Source organism: Cryptotermes secundus, unplaced genomic scaffold, assembly GCF_002891405.2.
Source record: "Cryptotermes secundus unplaced genomic scaffold, Csec_1.0 scaffold399, whole genome shotgun sequence".
Taxonomy (NCBI): domain Eukaryota; kingdom Metazoa; phylum Arthropoda; class Insecta; order Blattodea; family Kalotermitidae; genus Cryptotermes; species Cryptotermes secundus.
The window spans coordinates 2,089,002-2,112,664 of record NW_019727096.1 but is presented as its reverse complement, the minus strand read 5'-3'; the positions used below and the strand labels follow the sequence as shown (position 1 = coordinate 2,112,664).

The 23,663-nt window shown below is 41.7% G+C and overlaps 1 protein-coding gene across 1 annotated transcript in view; it reads right to left on the bottom strand.

Moving 5' to 3' along the window:
- Positions 1-23,663, bottom strand: part of LOC111864390 (discoidin domain-containing receptor 2) — a 214,110-nt gene that overhangs the window by 91,487 nt on the left and 98,960 nt on the right. The window contains exon 4 of the mRNA XM_023851611.1: positions 11,972-12,148. Coding sequence (XP_023707379.1) covers positions 11,972-12,148 — 177 coding nt within the window. The remainder of the gene's footprint in view (positions 1-11,971; positions 12,149-23,663) is intronic.

Genomic DNA, 23,663 nt, shown 5'->3' with positions numbered 1-23,663 from the left:
TATGCATGGTGATAGTTAATATGAGATATTAGAAAATTTAAACAATTAAAATCAGCTTTCTTTATGTCGGAGAATTTCTTCTGATGCAGTAAAACTTTCATGACTTTTATTCAGAAGACTTTACATTTGAATTTCGGCCGGTACACAGACCCTTCTTCACACCTCCTCAAAGCAAATTCTGGGACAGTAACATTAATTAGATGAAGACACATTATTACAAATTCATTATTCGCTCATTATTCTATAATCTTTCTTACAACTGAACTACGAGGGTCCGCAAGCGAGGGAACCCGGACATCGGCACCTTTCCTCGAATTTTGGAAAAATAAATCATGATTGAAAGTCGAAGGAAATATATCAGATACTGAAAGTAAAAGTTAAAATGTTTCAAAATAAATATTGTTTAATCTTGAATACTTTAGAGTCATTGGTAAAAATAATCTTGAAAAACTTCAACGTAATTTTGTAATCAAATGCTTTGGCTGCCCCTTTGAGGTACCTGGTGCCCCTTTTGGAAAAAATCCTAGTGACGTCAAATGGCTGAAGAGTTACGGGTATTTCCTTTAAGCTTAGCTTCCGCATGTGGTTATAGACTACACAGCTATAATACCAATATCAGAGTTAACAACGAGAGAATTTGCGAAATAGTTCAGGCACTAAACACAATATTTTTTCTACACTTCCTATTACCGAGGAATCTACGTGGAAATGTAACTGGGGGACGTGTATAATTTTACGACGAATTCAGACAGTGGTACAACGAAATAATGTCTAGGATATGATTTTATACATGGCTTCTAGGTTGGGTTCGAGAATTGAGAAATGTGACAAGTAGTGACAAAGTAGTGGGGCCAGTGGTTGCAGCTGCAATGTGGTAGGGAGTCACACATTGAAATTAAGGCATACGCAACATAAATCCTTGTTTACTTCAGTGAACTCGACCAAAGTTACTGCGAATTCTGTTACCCAAGCATAAAAACAAGGGATATATGTCAGGAATTGGGTACGTTTAGGTACAATTAACGTATGGGGGAGTGGATGTATAGATCTAAGTTTTCTTTACCTCGACACCAGTTAAGAGGTGAGCGGTCAGCTTCATGCCCCTGCTGATTTAACCTCGGAGACAGAACCTCCGGTACCCGTTGGATAGGAGGCTAGGTGGGTCCCAGAACCAGTCTGAATGATGTGGAGGGTAGAGAAGTCTGGGCGCTACGGATTCGAAATCCAACTCAGCCGTTCAGCCCATAGCCAGTCGCTGTACTGACTGCACTCTTCAGGATCCTACCGCGTAGGTCTGTCCTACGAAAAATCCTTGTTGAAGGAAATATAATTTGAAATGTATATTTCTATTACAGTTCATATGAAGTTTGGGGTTCTTCTGTTCCGCGTTATAAACGTGTTATCGCAAGAACTGTGAATGTTGAAAACATGTGACGTCCAAAGTCAAAGTTTCTTTGAAGAACATGTTCCAGTTGAAATCATAAGAGTAGGAAGCCACAAACATGCTTAAAGTTGTGGAGGATAAATTGCATTTTTTTTTCTTCTTATTTCTTTTTCTGAAATACTTGTATAAGGAAACCCCACTTTTGCGACAGTTTAGAAAGAGAAAACCGAGCGGAATATATACGAAAGCTGTTTCATTTGGATGTCCGTAAATTGGAAATATGGGGAAATGAGCTAGAGGGAATAGCTTAGACTCTGTTTGGAAAGATCGAAATCTCTGTATACTTACAATTTTATTCGTAGCGTGCTACATCCCAAGTCCCCAAATCTCTAAATACCTCATTTCCATTTTGATCAAATGCAAATGTCTCCATTTACATGGAAGGTAGATGGGACGCGGGTGTGGGCGAGATTCTTCTCTTAATAAGACTGAAGATATAACCGCCACCACCTGTACGGCAGTGAAGCATACGCCAGCCCCTGAGCCATGAGAAAATGTAGTAACTCCATATATACCTCATAGAAGAAATGTTTAATTAAGCATTAATAAACGAGCACAAAGAAATTTATAGTGTATAGGAATAAACTGTTGAATATAGAGACATTTACAAAATATCTGACTCAATATATTACGTATACGTGTTTTTATTGCTAGTGGGGTTCGACTTAAGTCCTTTGTATTGCGGCCACTTTGGTCTATTGAACTAGCCCCAGATGATAGGTGAGGGTGATTGTGAAGCAATTGGTGGAATGAAGATTGGCAGGGGAAACCGAAGTACTCGGAGAAAACCTGTCCCAGCGCCACCTTCTCCACTACCAATCCCACTTGAGCAGACCCGGGATCGAACCCCAGGCCGCTGCAGTAGAAAGCCAGGGACTAATGGCGCGGCCTCTTATATGTGTTGGTCAAGAAGTCGACCCGTAAGACACACAAATAAGTAATACTCAAGGAGCGTTTCATCTCCAATGAATCTCGCATTCAGGTAAAAACCGTAAAGTTGTCCATGTGCTTAACTAATTAAGCACTAGGCCATGAAGGCGTATGGGGGAGTGGATGTATAGATCCATATTTCCTTGACCTCAGGATAATAATAATAATAATAATAATGAAGACACATATGTAGCTAATATTAAAAACTTTTGCAATTTCCAACGAGAAGCCAAATCGTTTATGAGCTACCGGTATAAACTATCTCTGGTGAAATTGTAGTTATTAATTATGAAGCAGATATCTCTGCTTTTTTGTTCTTTTGTTTTTTCTCTTCAACCCTGAGGAAGAAGTCAGTATGTTCTTTCGAAATATCAGTAAAATTCTAATAGATTTCAAGGCGTCACATACAGGGACATGTTTTCTCGAGTTTCTTAGGCGGCCCATACACGTACAGGTCTGGCTCGCGAGTCCGGCTCGGCGAGGAGCCGGGCTCGGATTAATTTCACCACACACGTATGAGCGTGGCGACCCACATACGGACGAGTTTGGCTCATTGGAACCCGAGCCGAATCGGACTCGCGAGCTAGACTCGTACGTGTATGGATCCCTTTAGGCATCTTCTCCTGGCGGAAGGATACATTTTCGTAGCCAACTTCCAGCACTCATGGACTACAGCTGTCATAATTTACGTCAGTTAAATTAACGGTTGGGCCAGGTTTATGCGTACTTGTTGCTTATCAATAAAACAATGTTCTTACAGAGTCGATGGCAGGATACTAGATATTACAAAGGCAAAGCAAGTTTAAAAATGAACAATATGTTTTAGACAAATAGGGTTGAAATTTATGTTTCGGCACTACTCAATCCGGGATATTACTGCGCGATGCAGGAAACGCAAAGCCAACAGACAATGTACGAGTATATTTCCTCCCCTCACAAATCCAAGGCACCCCCCTCTTTTTAACTCCTTTCCCTCAGACACATATACACACATAGGCTTTTTATGCCTAACTTCATTATAAACAAAGTTGCCTTTTAAGCCCATTTCCTCGGGTAGCCGCTATACAGTATTCTACGGTTTTGACACACCACTGGGAAGAATATACAGCATATGACAATGAAGGTGTGCGGGAAATACTGATATATAAATTCCACTAACTTATTCAGGGGTAATTTCTTTTTAAATTCGTTTAGTGGGGGGTGGAGTCCAATTGGGTCCACTCGGCACGGCGGCCACTGATTGGCCTGTTGTAGCCTGCCCCGGGTGATTATGATGATGGATAATTTGGTGGAATGAAGATTGGCAGGGGAAACCGAAGTACTCCGAGAAAACCCGCCTCAGTGCCACTTTGTCCATCACAAAACCCACTTGACCAGACCCGGGATCGAACCCGGGCCGCTGCGGTGGGAAGCCAGCGACTAACCGCTTGGGTTATGGCACCGCCTTATTCAGGGGTAACTAACTTTTTAAATAATTGCTACCTTTACATGACAATTCAACATCTATGTAATGTTAAAATCTGGATAATAATTCGATACTGAACAGTGACAGTCGAATCAGAACAGGGAAGACATTGAACATGAGCATAGTTACGCCAGGAACTTTCCAAAAACAGAGACACCATGTACGCGAACCAGAAGACGTAAGAAGATGCTGGATGACCTTGGGGACATAAGAGGATATTCTCATTTGAAGGAGAAATCTCTAGATCGCATTAAGTGGATGAACTGTTTTGGGAGAGACTGTGGACCTGTCGTCTGACAGATTACTGATGAATGAATAGCAGTGATGTTTGACGGGTATAACGCCAGGTGACATATTTACAATCTTTGAAAGGGACTCCAATAAAATAGACTGAATAATGGTTGGTAACAGACGTGAGAATTTTTTCTGAACCCGAAAAACAGAAGAAAATAACCAGAAATATTGGGAACATCGCCGAAGAATGAAACAAACATGCATTCTTAAACAAGTTATAACCACAAAAGTAAGGTGGGAAGACAGGAAATGATGGAGTCACATAAAAGACCGAAAAAGTTTAATTATAATCCTGTAGAGGAAAAGGAGAAGAAGAAGGTTGCACTGTTTGCATTGTGAAATTTTTTAAATTCACAATACCCATGCGTGTGCCTTCATCTACAAGCCATCATGTGGCGCCTCCACAGGCGTTTCCACGAACTCTTTGGAATTGTTATAACTGATGCGGAGAGGACGTTGCGTTACTTTAAGAGAGCTAGCAACCTAAAATGAAGTAGCTTAATTGTGGTATGAACCACGCAGCGCAATGAACCGAATAATATAAACAGCACATATTAACCAAAATGGCTCCCAACGGCATGAAAGAGGAGGAATCTCTTCTCTAGGAAAGTGGTAACATTACGATACTAACATGGCGAGCCAATGCAGCAAAAAGTAGAAGAAATTTGACGAAGCCTGTGCATGGTCTACTGCAGTAACGAACAAGAAGCTATTCGCAGCTTATAAAAATTTGAAAAATCATTTAAATCATTTTTAAATATCAAATTGTGGATTTAGGATCACCTAATTATTAAATTTGCTTTAATCTATCATTATGTATAAGACTTTATCACATGTACGATTTTTATTCTGATTATTATTAATATTTTATTATATTTTATCGTCAATTTTAACCAAAGTCTAGTCTAAGTTTTCTCTAGTTTGTTAATTCAATAGGAACTAACTTGTATGAACCATTTATAAAAATGGGAATATTAACGTTGCATATCGGTAATACTATGTGAGAAACTTGCACATGAAGATGACCCATTTGAGGTCGAAACATGTAGTGCGTGCTGTATGAATGAATAAATAAATAAATTATTGTTCGGTTGACGGTGAAATTATGTGTTCATTGTATATACACAACAGGATGCAATCCTTATAAATAATTATTTATTTATTTATTTGTGACATCACCAATAGCTGAGATTGGTGAATAATGAATTGCAGAAGATATGGAAGGATGCGGTCGTTACATAATTTACGGTACTAATACGTCATGAAGTGACCACTCCGGAATTTCCGGGCACCAATACAGTCCCGTGGGGCGTGCTGTTGAAAGAGTGACAGTACTTCCACAGATGTGAACTGGAGGGAACATTTTATGCTTTGCGCAACCTAACCTATATCTGTACGTGAGAGAGACGCAGAATGGAGCTTATTTTGTTGTGCCCCCTCCCCCCCACCAATTTCTGATCCGAGAGAGATCAATGTGTAATCCCGCTATGCTCTGAGTAGCGGCTTGTGACTGAAAATGGCTTCAGTTTCTAAAACAGAAATGCTATATCTGAAAATGGTTTTCTGTCAACCCTTTCATGTGAAGAAAACCGATGGTCCTTCTATTTCAAGAGAGGCTTCTGATTTCAAGCCTAGAAGTCACAGTCTTGGTAGGGCTATTGTTAGGATGTCTCTTTCTTTAGGTATCATTAGTCCATGCTACAGACTACATACTATACATATGTCCACAGGGCCGCGCCATAGCTCAAAGCGGTTTGTCGCCGACTTCCCACCGCTGCGGCCCGGGTTCGATCCCGGGCCTGGTCAAGTGGGATTTGTGGTGGACAAAGGGGCAGGTTTTCTCCGAGTACTTCAGTTTCCCCTGCCAATCTTCATTCCATCAATTGCTCCACAGTCACCCTCACCTATCATCTGGGGCTGGTACAATAGGCCAGAAGTGGCCGCAGTACAAAAGACTTTGTCCCACCCCACTAGCAATTAAAAAAAAATATATGTTCATGGCATAATAGTGTGATATGTCCACACCTAGGCAAAGGCTTGGCAAACACATTCCCGAAATCACGGTCTCAACACTACAAAGACATCCATTGCTACGCAACGAACAAATAGACACGCATTCTTGATAACATAAGACGGTGTTATCCATGGCGTCCTTGCCGAGGAATTATAAGACGACACAGAAAGGAGTACAAAGAATACAACAGAGACCGAGAATGGAGGGTGTCCTAGTGATTTGTGAAGTGGGTAGATTATTGATAGCGCTATAATTGTTTGTGAATAAGAGAGACTGTAAAATGTGTTAATAATATAAACCAGAAGCCGTTATTATTAGTCATGGAGTCATAAACTCTTGACAATAGGTTTGGTTATTCTAAGTCAAAATTAGGTTAGGTTAGGCTACAGACGTACAGGCTACGTCTGTAGCCTAACCTAACATAATTTTAATTCAGAACGAACCTTTCGGTATTTCTTTAAAGTAATCAAAAATCTCAGTACCGAAAGAATCAATATTCGCGTATATGCCTAGTCGCTTATAAGTTGGCCACTTAAGCACGCTGTTAGTATTGAGACACTACACAGTCGACTGGCAGGATAAAAATAAATAATGAAATGGAGAGGATTTGGAAGGAAGCTATTGTGCCCTGATGGAGGTACTATCTCGGAATTTGTATGGAGAGGATTAGGACAACCACGAAAAATGTCGTTGAGGATAACAGGTTCCCTTGCCGAGATTCGAGCCGAGGATCTTTCGAATGCAAATCTAGAGTTAACTCTACTCCAGATTTTTCGGTACATGCCTAGTGATGAAATAAATTGCCGCATTTTAGACTTTTGTGACTATAGACGGGGTATGGATTAGATATTGGATCTGTTGACCATTTATAGGACGTACTACAAACAACTATAACATTGTAGCTATTTCCACGTTTTACAGTTCACTGTTACACACATTTAGTGCCCTCAGTCTATTACTGTCTCCACTATCCGTTGCCTGGCAAAGGATCTTATAGTCTCACTGAATTACACACTCCAAATATCACTGTACTACAGCACACATAAAGTCTTCTCTTCACAGCCCGACTACCAACTGAGCTCATGGAGCCAACTTCTCATCCATCCTTGCAGAGACCAACACCCGATCTCAACTGAACTCTTCTATATAACTACTTTGCACGGATCGAACAGAAAACATCTCAAGTGACTAGACTGTCGTTATAGCGGAAGCTAGTAGAAATAGGGCATGGTCTGCTGTACTGAGCCATGACTGACAGAGGCCTTGTATATATTTTATATACATTTATTAACATGTTTAACATGTAAAATGTAAATATTCTTTACATTATGACAAATAACTTACTACTGCAGACAATGACTCTGACAAAAGACAGACCCGTCCTCTCGTCAGAGAGACCGAAACTGTCAAACAGTAATAAATATCTGGTCATAAGACCCAGATTTGGCTCGACACCAAGACGTACTGACTGACTGACTGACCGTCAGTCGTAACGTGACTTTGACTCTGACTTGAGAAAACATCGTTCCCTATTTTTCTCTATTGTTGTTTGCGTATCCTTTGTCGCGGAAACTTGTTTACCAAGCCGTTGCCTAACAATTGATCTCTCCTCTGGCTCCACCATTACGGCATCAGGCGTTATATCAGAATACTGACAAAGAAAAAAGTACTTTTTTCTCGCACGTGCCACCTTATAATCCGGTTTAAGAAAGTCGGTATTTTGGTAGGGCACACTGCCTCCATCATCAGGGTCGAAGGGTAAATCAAGAAATCAAACAGAGGAAAAAGCTTCTTTGTTTTATTTAAACTTCTAAAATAAAGATTAAGTTAATACGTTCTTCCGAATCGTCAGTACCTTCATACGAGTAGCTACAGCCAGGAGAATCTCAAATCTAAAATACCCTACCCTTTCACCTCCTTACTTACCCGCTACAAAATATGTGTATCCATAGTTTTCCATCACCCAGACAGACTGCTGACCTCCTACATTACAGATAATCAATTCCACGGGTCTATTTCAAACGATCAGTATGTCATTACTCTTGTCTATTGTATTGTCTCTCTGAAAAGCATTTCCTTAACAGGGCTTGGTGTTTCAGAAAATATATGCCATTTATTTTGACGTAAAACAACTTTGCATTACAGGCTGGTCTAACATCCGGTGAGAATTCAGTGTGAACTTTCATTGTTTCTCATACGTGTATAAGCTGTCGTACACTACTAACTTCATCCTTTTCTTCAGAAGTGCTTATGTTATTTAGTGACACGTCGAGGCCGAAATTTAACGCCATCTTCCACGAATAATAAGCACAAATAGTCAGTCGTAAATTATCTCCTTTACGTGATACAGCACATGTCACATCAACACCAAATTATTATAAGTAAAAAAGTTAAGTTGTCTGTGCTTAATTAATGAAGCACTAAGTTATGATGACATGGGCGAGTGGAGTCATAGCTCCACAATTTTTAATCTCTGCACTAGATGGAGGTGAATTGTCAGCTTCATGGCCCGGCCGCTTTACCCCGTGGGGAAGAGCCCCCGGTATCCATTGGATACGAGATTGGGTGGGCCCCAGAACCGGTCTGAACGCTATGGAGAGTAGATAAAATCTTGTCCCTGTCGGAAGAAAACCTGCCCCAGTGCCACTACTGCACAAAATTCCACATGACTTGACCCGGGATCGAAACTTGCCCGCCTCAATGGGTAGCCTGAAAAGTAAACTTGAATAAGGAATGATAATATTAAATAATTGTAATATTTGTAATAATTCAATATCAATTCATTAGTCAATATTTGTGTCAATGACTAAACGTTGACACGTCTTTAAGTCATAAGATACGATTCTATTGGACAAGCGGTGAAAGTGTACGAATTTCCACAGTTCTGTTATTCCCCCGAGCCCTGTTTTAATGCAACCCGCGTTGCGATACAGCCCATATCAGATGCTACAGCGTTGTCACGGCTGTCCATCACCCCGCCACCATAACGGCATTGATTGAAAATCCATTCCCAACTCCACAACTGCTAACACCCATTTCCCACGGTACTGCCGTTAGCAACACCCCTCCTCCCCTTTCACTCCAGAGGATTACAGATACCGCTATTGGCTGTTCAGCAGCCTCGTGCCACGTAGTAAAGCGATCGGCTATGAATTTTCCGGCCAACGGTGACGTTGGTATCTGCTCATGTAATCACCTCTTATTCGGGTTCCCTGTTAAGCGAATAGATAGGCCAGTTATCACGCCGAAACTGTGTTGTTTAGGGAAAACACTGATTTGCAGGCAGTAGCAAATAGAGTATTCTGTTGGATTTGAGGTTCCATGGTTGTGCCTATGAAGAACATAATACAGTCGAGTCGCATCTAACGCGCATTTAACTTACGCAGATTCAAATATAGGCTCCCAAAAAAATAATAAAAGCAAATTGTTAATTAGTTAAAACAGCCGATCACAGTAGCCGCGAGGTCTGAGTCATGAAATGTCTTCGCCCTCTCAAGCACTGGGATCGTGGGTTCGAGTCCAATTTGAGGCATGAATGTATGTATGTCTGTGTGCTTCTATTCTGTGTTTATGATGTCTTGTTTGCAGGTAAATACCTTGTGACTGGCTGATCTACCGTCCAAGGAGTCATACCGACTGTGCATAGGCTTAAGAAACTGAAAAAGCGGCCAAGGTTCACAAGGGCTGTAGAGCCACAGATAGATAGATACGATATATAGATAAGATATTTGAAACGGTCGCAATGAGTTCTAACCAAATTTTAGAACAATGGACGAGAAAACAACACAGCGTAACTATTATTTAAATTCATTTACATGATGAAGACCATTTAAGTTCGCAAACTTCTCGTGGATGTAACATTCATTGTTAACTGTTTTAAAACTGGTTAAAACTTATATTTTTTTTAATAAGTGAAACAGGTTTTACCCAGGTTTTAGAGTAATGAAGTAGAAAAAGTAATACAGAGAAGCAATTACGTTAAAGTAACTACCTGACCTATGCCTTATTAGGTTGAGGTAAAGGTAAAGCTATCCCTGTAACAGGCCGTGGAAGCCCATAGGATTGTCAGACGTCAAGGCTCCCACATTTTCTAGAAAGTCGGTTCACAGATGGCGGTGAGGTTGTCAGCCTTACACGACAACCGGCGGCCATTTACCCCAAGAAAAATTCCTGGTACTCATTTCTGTTAGATACTGAGTCGGCCCCAGGGCCATAGTACGGCCAGAAGATTTAGGTCAATTGAAAAACCCAATTACCTCATCGGGAATCTAACCTGCGACCTTCCGGCTTGTTAAATAGTGCCTCAACCAAGTACGTTACCGCGTGCCCCTAAGACTGAGGTAACGTTTATAAAAACGTGAGAACGTAGCGCACTAACAGATCACGAGCACGACAAGAAGTTTCACTTTCAATAATGCCCCCCCCCAGTCGAAGTTAAATATAAAATTATTAAGAGTACTAGCTTCTGGAATACAACGCCATGTAGTCTGTTGAATGTCAACCAACATTTCGGAGGAACATATCGTCTCCATCTTCAGGGTCGAAGAGAAAGTCGAGCAAAAAGTCGGCGTGAAAGCAGGTGGCAAGCATAGCTTACTTCCACCTGATTTCTTGGCTTCGCTTCTGAAGCGATATATTCCACCGAATCGTCGGTTGGCTTTCAACGGACTACATCCCAGTAGATGAAACTCTTCACAACCGCCACTATGAAAGCCTAATATTCTGTTCCTCTGTCAGAAGGCTACACACCCATACACTCTGTTCCTCTGTCAGAAGGCTACACACCCATACACTCTGTTCCTCTGTCAGAAGGCTACACACCCATACACTCTGTTCCTCTGTCAGAAGGCTACACACCCATACACTCTGTTCCTCTGTCAGAAGGCTACACACCCATACACTCTGTTCCTCTGTCAGAAGGCTACACACCCATACACTCTGTTCCTCTGTCAGAAGGCTACACACCCATACACTCTGTTCCTCTGTCAGAAGGCTACACACCCATACACTCTGTTCCTCTGTCAGAAGGCTACACACCCATACACTCTGTTCCTCTGTCAGAAGGCTACACACCCATACACTCTGTTCCTCTGTCAGAAGGCTACACACCCATACACTCTGTTCCTCTGTCAGAAGGCTACACACCCATACACTCTGTTCCTCTGTCAGAAGGCTACACACCCATACACTCTGTTCCTCTGTCAGAAGGCTACACACCCATACACTCTGTTCCTCTGTCAGAAGGCTACACACCCATACACTCTGTTCCTCTGTCAGAAGGCTACACACCCATACACTCTGTTCCTCTGTCAGAAGGCTACACACCCATACACTCTGTTCCTCTGTCAGAAGGCTACACACCCATACACTCTGTTCCTCTGTCAGAAGGCTACACACCCATACACTCTGTTCCTCTGTCAGAAGGCTACACACCCATACACTCTGTTCCTCTGTCAGAAGGCTACACACCCATACACTCTGTTCCTCTGTCAGAAGGCTACACACCCATACACTCTGTTCCTCTGTCAGAAGGCTACACACCCATACACTCTGTTCCTCTGTCAGAAGGCTACACACCCATACACTCTGTTCCTCTGTCAGAAGGCTACACACCCATACACTCTGTTCCTCTGTCAGAAGGCTACACACCCATACACTCTGTTCCTCTATTAGAAGGCTACACATCCATATATATGACGATTCGAATATGGTTATATTTAAACCATAAAATTAATTATATGTTCTGAAGTATTCACCCTTGAACAAATGTTAAAAGTTCTGGGATGTGCCTACCGCTTTCCAGCAGGTCGTGCACTGATCTCACCTTTTCCGTAGCCGATGTCCAGCTTGAAGTTATCTCCACCAACCTCGCCATCTACCAGTCGACCCAAGCCGCCAATCATTTCACCTTCACGCCGTACGCCATCGTAAGAAGAATCGCTAAGGTCCTGGCCGGCTTCGCGGGCTGAGTCTTCGGGCATCTGGTAAGCCACGATGCCTCCTGGAATCACAGATGTAGTTAGTTAGTTATTAGAGAGGGTGGGTTTCCCCATGCACTTAGACCTGTATTGGTCAATTGTGCTTCCCTCTATGATTTCTACTAGTCTCTATATCCTACCGGTACTGGTGCTTACCATCAGTCCCGCCCAGCCAGCGAGACCGGCTCTACTAGCTGAGAGGTATCTATAATGCTTCCCCCATCTACCAGAGGTATTAGAGACTGCTGTTGGGCGGGAAACGTCCGTAATTTGGCTCAGTGACCTCCTTTGGAATCACAGATGTAACTTAGCTGTATTCAGAGTCACCTTCGCTGCGTTAGCCTACATCTAGGCCGCTGGCTTCCCACAGCGGTGGCTCGGGTTCGATCCCGGGTCTGATCAAGTGGAATTTGTGGTGGACAAAGTGGCGCTGAGGCGGGTTTTCTCCGAGTACTTCGGTTTCCCCTGCCAATCTTCATTCCACCAAATTCTCCATCATCATAATCACCCGGGGCAGGTATAATAGGCCAATCAGTGGCCGCCGTGCCGAGTGGACCCAGTTGGACTTCACCCCCACTAAACGAATTAAAAGAATTAGCCTACATTTCCACCAGAATTTGTTGCGGTTACCGATCACAGAGGCCTCGCGGACTATCGTATGAATTGTCTTGGCCCCCTGGAACACTGGGATCGTGTGTTTGAATCACACTTCAAACATGGATGTATGTTTTTTTATTGCTAGTGGAGTAGGACTAAGTCCCTTGTACTGCGGCCAATTCTCTCCTGTTGCACCAGTCCCAGATGACAGGCGAGGGTGATTGTAGAGCAATTGGTGGAATGAAGATTGGCAGGGGAAACCGAAGTACTAGGAGAAAACCTGCCCCAGCGCCACTTTGTCCACCACAAATCCCATTTGGCCAGACCCGGGATCGAACCCGGGCCGCCNTATTATTATTATTATTATTAATTTACGATGCAGCCAGTATTAAGAATATAGATCTATAGCGTCGAACATAGGTTGACTGACGAATGCTGAATTAGAAAGACCGGAATATGCCTGGAGATACTTAGGAGAACCACGAAAATGTCACGATATTTAGTGTCGAAGTGGAGATTCGAACCGAATATTTTCAGAATGTGCGCCTGTGTGATTACCACTATGTCAGTTCTGTCTGGTAGCTGTTAACTAGATCTCAAATTCCAATAACAGTTACCACATGATATAGTAAATGCATTTGCTTGCTTCCTGCGCTAAGAATTCTCCTGTTTAGAAGGGAATTAATTGTCAATTAGCGGCAGCTTAGAGCTCCCATTAGACTGGCAAACAGAACATGAACTTAGCTGCGGTAACAAACGACTCTCTAGGGACGAATTATAGCGAAGACGTAGCAAGTAACTTCAGTTGCGCCGTACGTTATACAGACTACGTGAGTGTATAAATTATACACATTGCTGTAAAACTCATATTCTGATACAAAGCAAGTATGAAATAATCTTACAGATAAAAACAACCGCATTGGACTCCGGAGGCTGTAGTTGAGGTAAATTCTCTTATCGCTTTGTTTTCTATTTATAACGATGATACATGAGACATGTTTATATCTTTAGTGTTGTTGTGCTTTCAGATTTTTCAGGGTTGCTGTTCTTGTGTTCAGCTTTCCTGCCAGCCATGGCTGGACTCTAAATTCTGGCTAATTCGTCTTTGCGAAAAATGAGTTTCTTGCGGTGCGGTCTCCTAGATTGTGACACCGTGTATTCTGATAAAAGTTTAAATAAGTATTGGAGAAATAAACTGTTTCCATTTGATTGTCGAAGAGTAATTCAAGCAAGCAGAGTGACTACCTGCTGCTTACCTGGTTTAATTTTGAACCTGAAGATGGAGCCAGTATATTCCTCCAAAATGTAATTGAATAACATTACGGGATGCCACATTCTAAGCTATGTTATACGCACTTTGTTTATATTTACTTAATATTAGAACATTTTGATATTTTATTTATTGTTTACGAAATAATTCTCTCTTCTGAGATGTAAAGCGGTGTAGTTCGTTGAAAGTCAACAGACGTTTAGGACGAATATGTCGCCTCTATCTTCATGTTAGCCATAAGAACCTCAAATTATTGTTTTGCTTAACATCAAATACTAGGATCATTGCTGAGTAATGCATTGGATAGGGAACGAAACGGAGCGATCGTGTATCAGTCTATGATACCTTCTTGAAAAGCATGTTTAATTTACAAAAAGGATTTCCATACCCGTGTTGTAACCCCTGCACTGAGGCCGCGCCATAGCTCAAGCCGTTAGTTGCTAGCTTCCCACCGCGGAGGCCCGGGTTCGATCCCGAGTCTGGTCAGGTGGGGTTTGTGGTGGACAATGTGGCGTTGGGGCAGGTTTTCTCCGAGTACTTCGGTTTCCCCTGCCTGTCTTCATTCCACCAGTTGCTCCACAATCACCCTCACCTATCATCTGGGGCTGGTACAAGAGGCCAGAAGTGGCCGCAGTACAAGGGACTTAGTGCCACCCCACTAGCAATAAAATAAAAAACCTGCACTGAAACTATGGCGAAATTCGGCAATTCCCATTTCGATTCTAAAGAGCTCAGACAGTGTCGTATAATTGTGCACATATTTGAATGATTCTTGAAATATTGGGAGCATTTAAATAGGAAATATATGTGTTAGAATAATTCTTGAAGAATGTCATCATCTGGGGCGTGGTGCTGTGTAGATATTATATAATCCGATGTTTCGGAGGAAGGTATCACCTCCATCATCAGAGCAAAAGAAATCCGCGAGCGAGGAACCAGCGTGAGCAGACAGCTGCAGATTCTTGTTTGAAACATTAGTTTTGTAGCCACGGTCATTAAGCACAGGTTTACGTTGCTTCAGTCACTCTCATGATAGTGAAACACATACTTCTTATGCGCATATACAATCCTGCGGGACGCCTGTTAAGTTAGCACGTTTGTCCCTCCGTACACACGAAAAGAAAACTGGAGAACCGCTGAATGGATATTCATGATATTTCAAACATCAGGATAAGAGTGTAACTTTCATATTAATCACAGCGCGACACTCAAATGTCACCCTGTATACTTCATCTACTATATGGAAATGAGCGTGCATCATCGCCCGTTAGTGACATACAAAGATCGTTACATCGTCATTATAAATTTACTAGGATCTATTTTCGGCAACCTCCAGATATTCATAACCCAGTGGGATATTCAAACATGTCCATTGTTAGGCAACCGGGTGTTAAAACACGTTCCCCCCGAAGCAAACGCTCGGAACAATAGGACGTCTATTACTATGCAACGAAGTTGTAAACACACATCCTTAACAATAGAAGGTAGTGTTTTCCATGCTGTCCGTGCAGAGGAGTTATTTTGAAGACAAGTTCAGTTCTCGGTAGGAGACAGTCGCGGAAAGTTCGTAGTTGAAGAAGAATTAGAAGTCTGCCTGTGAAGACATAGTGGGTGATTTGAAGTGCTAATTTCTGTGTTGAGATCCGTTGCCAGGAGGTGACTAGTGAACACGGAGAATCCTAGTGTATGTACAACGGTGAACTGTAAATTGTGTAAATCAATGATAGCGCTGTATTAATTATAATTAAGAGAGATTGTAACCTAAGTGCCAATAAATACAATCATCCGACGTAGAACCCGTAATTTTCGTCACGCGTACCTCCACCTAACAATACTTACACAGGACTTTCATACATTTGCATACAAAAGTCATGACGTAATCTGTTTCACAGAGTAAAAAGATAAAATTATTCCTGTGATTCACAAATTAAGCACTACGCTATGAAGGTGTATGCGGAAGTGAATATCTAGATCCACATATTTTTGACCTCTGCACTAGATGGAGGTCAGTGAGCACCTTCACACCCTGGGTGCTTTACATCCGGGGAAATAGTCGCGGTACCTACTGGACAGAAGGTTGGGTAGGCCCCAGAACCGGTCTGGACGACGTGGAGAATAGAAAAGTCTTAGCATTAACGGGACTAGAACTCTGACACCTCGGCCGTCCGGTCCGTAGCCAGTCGCTATGCCGACTGCGCTACCCCGGATCTCTTTTCCATGTTGTATGATATACTTTGTGAATGCAGAAGTAGGTATTAGAGAGCAGGCGGTTACAACTTCAGCAGTCATGAAGAATTGCTGTAAAATGGTACGCGATATTTTCCTTCTTTACCTGCTCTGACAGCTGGCACGGAAACACACGAGGTCGCTGGATATATCCCCCACCCCCTGGTCAACTCCCTCTCTGCACAGCAGAGTCCAATCGTCCAGCATTTTCGCTACTCCATGCGTCATCCATGGGACATCTCGCGATTCCGCAGGGATTCTAGTCCCTTCCAGTAATGGACGTAGAGTGAACGCTCGAGAGGCACCAAAAGAAAAGAGCAGTTGGCAACCGAAATGGAAAATGTGTAAAAAGTGGGAAAATATGAGTTGGACATGTATTACAATGTCAGCGTACTTTTCTGTCTTTTTTTTTTTTGTAGTATTTCGTGTTGGCAAACACGATGAAGCTGGTGATTAGGATATTTATGAATTTTTTTTAGAAGACGAGTGTCCAGAACGTATATCACAAATTGTATACTGAATACAAACGTAGGAAACTAAACCTCACTTCAATCAGTTGACGTGTATTTCAATTAGCCGACAAACGATTTGTAAATGTTTCAGAGATACGAGGTTTGTAGAGTGGCGAATATTTATATTTTAGTCGTCTAAATAATGACAGAAATGGTTAGACTGCCTGGAACAAACATGGACAGAAACAACTTGCCCAAATTTGGTTTTCAGTATCGACCCCGTGAACGACAGGATGTTGGAAGACCCAGGAAGAGATGGAACAAAAACGCCTTGATCTTCAAAGCAGCAGCTCTTAAGACCTAAAACGTAAAGTTCTTCATGTGCTTAACTAATTAAGCAATACGCCATGAAAGCGTATGAGGAAGTAGACGTGTAGATCCACATTTTCTTGACCTCAGCACTAGTTGGAGAAGACTAGTCAACTTCAAGCACTTGCCACTTTACCCTTCGTGAAAGAGCCCCCGGTACTCATTGGACATGAGACTGGGAGGCCCCCAGAGCAGGTCTGGACGACGTAAAGAAGAGAGAATTCTTGACTTTACCGGGACTCGAACTCTGACCCCTCTGTCGTTCAGCCCGTAGCCAGTGTTTATACAGATTACGCTATTCCTTATTCATATTCACTAAGAAGAAACAGGGACACCATATAATCTGATAAATCTGTAGCGATGTTTCCCTTGAACATGTTTTGTCAATTTTCAAAACAGAAATTATACACTGAAGATGGAAGCAGCATGTTAATCAGATACATTAGTAAAACTTCTCTCTCGACGATGACGGGATCAAATCCCCACCCGTAATGTTTATAAAAATCATATCTTGAAAATTTAAAGTATTTAGGTTCCTCGTAAAATTTCATCCAGACCGGTTCTGGGAACCGGGGGCTCCTTCACAGGGGGTAAATTTTAGGATCGTGAAGCTAACAACTAACAAACTATTATAGACTTCAAGAATACGTGGATCTATATATCGACTCACAAACATTCCTCCTTGTTTAAGTGCTTAATTAGTTAAGCAAAGGGACAACTCATGTATACGTAGAACGTCGTTGTGTTGTTTAGTGACGTCATCGGTGGTTAAACTATACAGCGTGCAATGGTATGTTAACAGACGAATAATAAATTAGATACAAAATCTGGAAGGAAGAGATCATCGCCTAATCGTGGTACTATGCAATATTTATATTGACAGACTACGGAAAACCACGAACAATTTCAGCCATTGTGCTGGACGATTTTCAAACCAAGTACCTGTCGAATATAAGTCTAGAGCTTTATTACTAAGGAGAAAGATTCGGCAGATGCTGTGGAATGTGGTAGATAGACATCAACGTTTCGGAAGAATCTACTGTTTCCACATTCACAGTACTATTCTACCCGAAGTTGGAGGCAACTTATTCCTTCGAAACATAGTAGCTGTCAACGAAGCTAAACGGCGTCACATTCCAAAATAAAGTAAACTGAATGCAATAAAATTAATTAGAAAGGTTATAAATGCATCTCGCCAAATAAAAACTCTTTTTAAAATATCTAGCCAATCAACTGTCTAATTACACGGAGATGAGGTTTTCATAAAACTAACAGTTGTTCAGATACTCAGTGATTTTCCATCATTTTATGGAACCAGAGTGTTCATTACCGTGTTAACAAGAACCCTTGTCTTGAATTAAATTAATCTAGTTCACATGATTTCATCCTATTATTTTAAGATATATATATTATTGTCCTTCCATCTATACTTCGGCCATTGAATTTTTTTCAGTTGACCTAATCTTTCAGGCCGCACTGTGGCCCTGGGGTCGACTCAACCTCTAACATAAATGAGCACCAGGAATTAATTAAATAATTTTCCCGGGGAGTAAAGAGCGGCCGGCGCGTAAGACTGACAACCTTACAGCCAACTTTGAGCCGATTGTGTAGATAATGTGGGACCCTCAACATCACACAAACCTATGGGCCTTCACGCCCTGGTACAGGGATAGCTTTACTTTTTTTTTATCTATTCCTCGGCATTCATAGAGAATTCTTTACTTTCATTTTCCAACAAAAATTGTATATACGATACTATGGTTTTCTCATACGTGCTACATACCTGGCACATCTCTTGCTTCTTAGTATTTATTGTATTTATTAATATTTGATGAGGAATACAGATGATGACGCTTCTCATTATGCAATTATCTGCACATGGAATGGTTTTTAATAATCGTACCGAGCAATACTTCGACAACGTTACATTAACCTTACATTTTGTTTGAAAGTGATAGTCTTTAGCGTATCCAATGCTGCTGCTGTTTCTGGGGATGTTTCCAGTTCTTTCCAAGTTCTGTTTTTTTCCATTGAATTGGATTCCTTTCTATTTTGTCCTTTTTATTGTTCCACTCCTCTTTAATTGTTTTCTTTTTGTGTCACTGTCGACTTGTACAGATGAAAAGTGAACCGAACTTTTTGCGTTTTCGTCTCTCTTAGTCATTCTATCTTTGTCTCTCTGCGTACCGTTCACCATCATTCCTTTTGCTCATTTACAACCTCTAGTCACGACGTCAAAAGTGGTCTCTCTCTCTCTCTCTCTCTCGCCTTCCTACTTCTTTCCCCAGTATGTCTGAAGAAACAAGCAGAAGAAGAAGAAGAAACTCAGTCTTCCTCGACACACAAAATGAAGAGTTTAAAGGAATGGAACAAGTTTTTGTACTAGGACAGAGATAATTGGCATTGCTTGTATACTGAGAAAAACATACGTTTCCTCATTCTCCCATCCAGATACTTAGACCACAATACAGAGTCAACGACTTGCGGATACTTCTTTTTGTTAAGGCATACTAGTTTTTCACTCTCCTTGCTTTTATAAAGGTGTATCTTGTCGTCCATTCTAGGCGTTCAAGCCAAATATACAAGGTACAGCTATCCCTGTAACAAGCCGTGGAGGCCCATAGGGTTTTGAGAGGTCGAGGCTCCCACATTTTGTAGACAAACGGCTCATACATAGCGGTAACGTTGTCAGTCTTACGCTCCGGCCTCCGTTTATCCCCAGGAAGATTCCTGGCACTCATTTCTGTTAGAGGCTGAGTCGACCCCAGGGCCATATTGCGGCTGGAAGGATTAGGTATATTGAAAAATCCAATGCCTTCATAAGGAACAGAACCCACGACCTTCCGGCTTGCAGCATAGTGCCTCAATCAGTTGCACTGCCGTATGCCCCAGACAAATATTATGTGGTTGGGAAGTATTTATGTCACTATGGGTAATCTTGAGAGCGGAGGTGATTGTTCTGATCAATATCCCATTAGCCAACAGAAATAAAGAAAGAAAGAAAAATCAAAGAACAACAGAAAACCCGATGAGAAGAGTTTCAGCACACAACAAGAAGCAATAAAACCAATGCTTCGGTCATTGATGTCGAATTGAATCTCCCCAAAAATATTGTTGACTCCGATTATATCTCAACTTCGATTTAAAAAAGCTAATTTTATTAATAATTCTTGAACGATAACCCCTCACAGAGTGGGCTGATATATATGTAGGTCTTTTGATCTGCACTCTGGAGTGACTTTGTTTGAATCTTGGTGGAGACACCGACTATCTTTACTGAGGGGTTTCCTGGTATTACTCAGTACATCCAGTCTAATGCCATATAGTCAGAAAAAGATGGTTTCCTTCACAATTCATAATCGTCCTTCATTCTTCAATTCTACACTACATAGTCTAGCTAATTAGGTAGTCGGAAAATAACATCACCGAAATATCCCTCTTTTTATCTATAATGACTGTACAACTGACAGCATACAATTCACTACACAGAATTATGTAACTGACTCCATGGATTTGAATCTTTCCTGAGAAGCCACCATTTACTGTGACACTGTAGAACTTGCCAAAAATGTACGGAACCCGAAGTTTAATTTCCATGTTTACAAGAGCCCGCTGCTCATCCCTATCCTGAGACAAATGAATCCAGTCCATACCACCCAATACTTTCTTTCTCAAATATCCATTTTAATATTATATTCCTGCCTATTTCTATGTCTCCCTGCTTTCCTTCCGACTATTCCAGTAAAATCCTGTATGAATATCTCTTCTTATTTATTCGTGCTTCATGCACTGCCCATCTCATCTTCCTTGACTTAATAATTCTAAATACAGAATGTTTCAAAAAGATCTTTACAATTTTGAAAGCTTATATAAATTTATACAGAGGACATGCACAACGTTTTGAACTGTCATAATGTAGCAAAACACACCGAGTTTTACCTCGGATAGTTACGGTTCAATGTGACTTCCATTGGTAATGGGGCAGACGTCCCACCTCTAGTCAGTCTCTTGCCACACGCTACGTAGCATCTCTGGGGTCACTTCTGCAACTGAGGCAGTAATTCGAGTTCGGAGCTCAACGACATTTGCAGGCAAAGGCGGTACGAACACTCGATCTTTAACGAATCCCCATAAGATAACATCCACGGGAGTAAGACCCGGGGAACGAGGTGACCATGCTATCGGCGCCGCTCTACCAATCCACCGACCTGGGAAACGGGTGTTGAGGTACTCGCGCACTTCTCCAAGGTAATGAGGGGGTGCGCCGTCTTGCTGGAAGTGAATGCGTCCTTCTTGGTCATCTTCGTCTGTCTAACTGAATGAGGAACTCTTGGAGCACGTCCAGATATACGCTACTGGTAATGGTCGTCTCCATGTAGAAGAAGGGGCCGCACACTCTTTATTTGCTGAGGGCGAAAAACACATTCATCTTTGGGCTATCCCGAACATGTTCCAGGGAGACACGTGGATTTTCGCTGCCCCACATCCTGCAGTTGTGAGTATCGACCTTACCACTGATATGAAACGCGGTCTCATCACTGAAAATTACGGAGTCCAGAAACTTCTCATCGTCTTGTATCCGATGAAACATTTGCATACAGAATTCCTTACGAACAACCTTATCTGCGACCGTAAGGTGTTGAACGATGGATAGTTTGTACGCTTTTAAGTGTAAACGTTTTCGTAACACTCGCCACACAGTAACATTTGGAATACCAGTTTCCCGAGACGTACCTCGAGTTGACTTTCGTGGACTTCGAACGAAGCTCTCCCTAATCTGTTCCACTGTATTGTCAGAAACACGTGTCCGACCGGGTGGCTTGGCAAGGCACACAGAACATCCGGTCTGAACAAAATTCTTGTGCCAGGAGTAAACTGTAGGCCTACTAGGAGGTTCCTTGCGATGCTGAGTGCGAAGTTCCCTTTGAACTTGTGTAGCAGACTTCGTTTCTTGGAACCAAAACACACAACGAGGATGCTCTGCACCTGTGAAAGTATCCATCTTGATTTCAACTTCGGGAGCGCTCCCGGTGGCGGTACTGGGTACTACAGTACCACGTGCATGAAACTCGGTGTGTTTTCCTACATTATGACAGTTCAAAACATTGTGTATGTCCTCTGTATAAATTTATATAAGCTTTCAAAGTTGTAAAGCTCTTTTTGAAACACCCTGTATATTTGGTGAGGAGTGAAATTTATGAAGTTTCGCGTTGTGCAGTTTCCATCAACCTCCTGTCACTTCGTCTTCTGTCCAAATACACAGAATAGAACATACGCATATAACAAATACACATACTACCAGAAGATGAATTACAATGATCAAAACATTTTTTGTTATGAATCAACAATTTAGTGTCTAGTGTATATACTCGTATATGTGACATTGTGATAAATTAATAAATAATTACACAATGGAATGTTTCCATTAGGGCTCTGCGCACACAAGGTCGATAATTGTGGCCAGTTAAAGCAATGAAACTAGATGATTCAGCATGAAGTGAACTACACATAAATTTGTACGGGACAAAACCTTTATGCCGGGTGAAGAATTTACATTTCACAGCACGGACTTAATTGATATATTATGTTTATATGGATATATGTAAATTACGTTTTTAATTTACATAATTCTTTTTACAAGAAATTAATTCCCTATAATCAAAATATTCGTTCTACAACCAGAATATATTTCCTTTCCTTATGTAATACCTAAAACTCTGAAAACTCAATAACACCGAAATAAAATTCACTAATTTGATTAAATTTGGATTAAGGGTCACGTTCGAATGCTCTATCGCAATACTGGAACACCGCTGTAACAGCCGTGACTACCGTACATATGGACAAAATACAGAGTAAACGTAATGGTAAAGTTTTCTTGCGCTTGATTAAGTACCACACCATGAAGGCTAATTGGGCAATATGGGTATAAATTGAGGTATTTTTAACCACTGTAAATAACAGAGGTTAGCGGTCAGATTCACATTACAGCCGCATTGCTGCTAGAAAGAAACCCCTGGACCAACTTGGTAAGCGGCTTGATGGACCCCATAGACGGCCTGGCTATTTTGAAAAAGATAGAAATCATTTATCCCTATTGAAATTCGAAGTTCAATTCTTTGAACTTTAAGCTTGTACCGTGCGGCTACACGGACTTAAATGTCCCGAATCCCAAGAGCATAAGCAAATTCCATAATTTGTGGCATGTCTGCTGAAAGCCAGAATTGTGAAGTCAGAAAAGACAGCTTTTGCTACGGAACGGCTCTATAATCAGACCCTTTGCTAGGCAGTGATTGAGCAGCCGTCATGTGATGGCCATAACAGACAGGCACGTAACAATAGAAAAGCTGTGGAAGTGGTGTTTTCTGTGCGGTTCGTGTCGAGGCTATATAAGGAGGAGCACCTGACATTACGAGAGAGTGCTAAGGAGGCAGTTAGAAGAGTAAGAGGTTGTGTGAGATAGCCGCCAGCCTACGAGGACTGAAGGCCGTGATGAGAACGCTAACATTCGTGTGGCAGTGATATTTAAAGTGTAGTCACGAATTATGTGTTAAAGTGTTCAAGAAATCCGACTGCCAATTCAAGCCCCGTCTATAATCACTCCATCGCGTGAAAATATTGTCA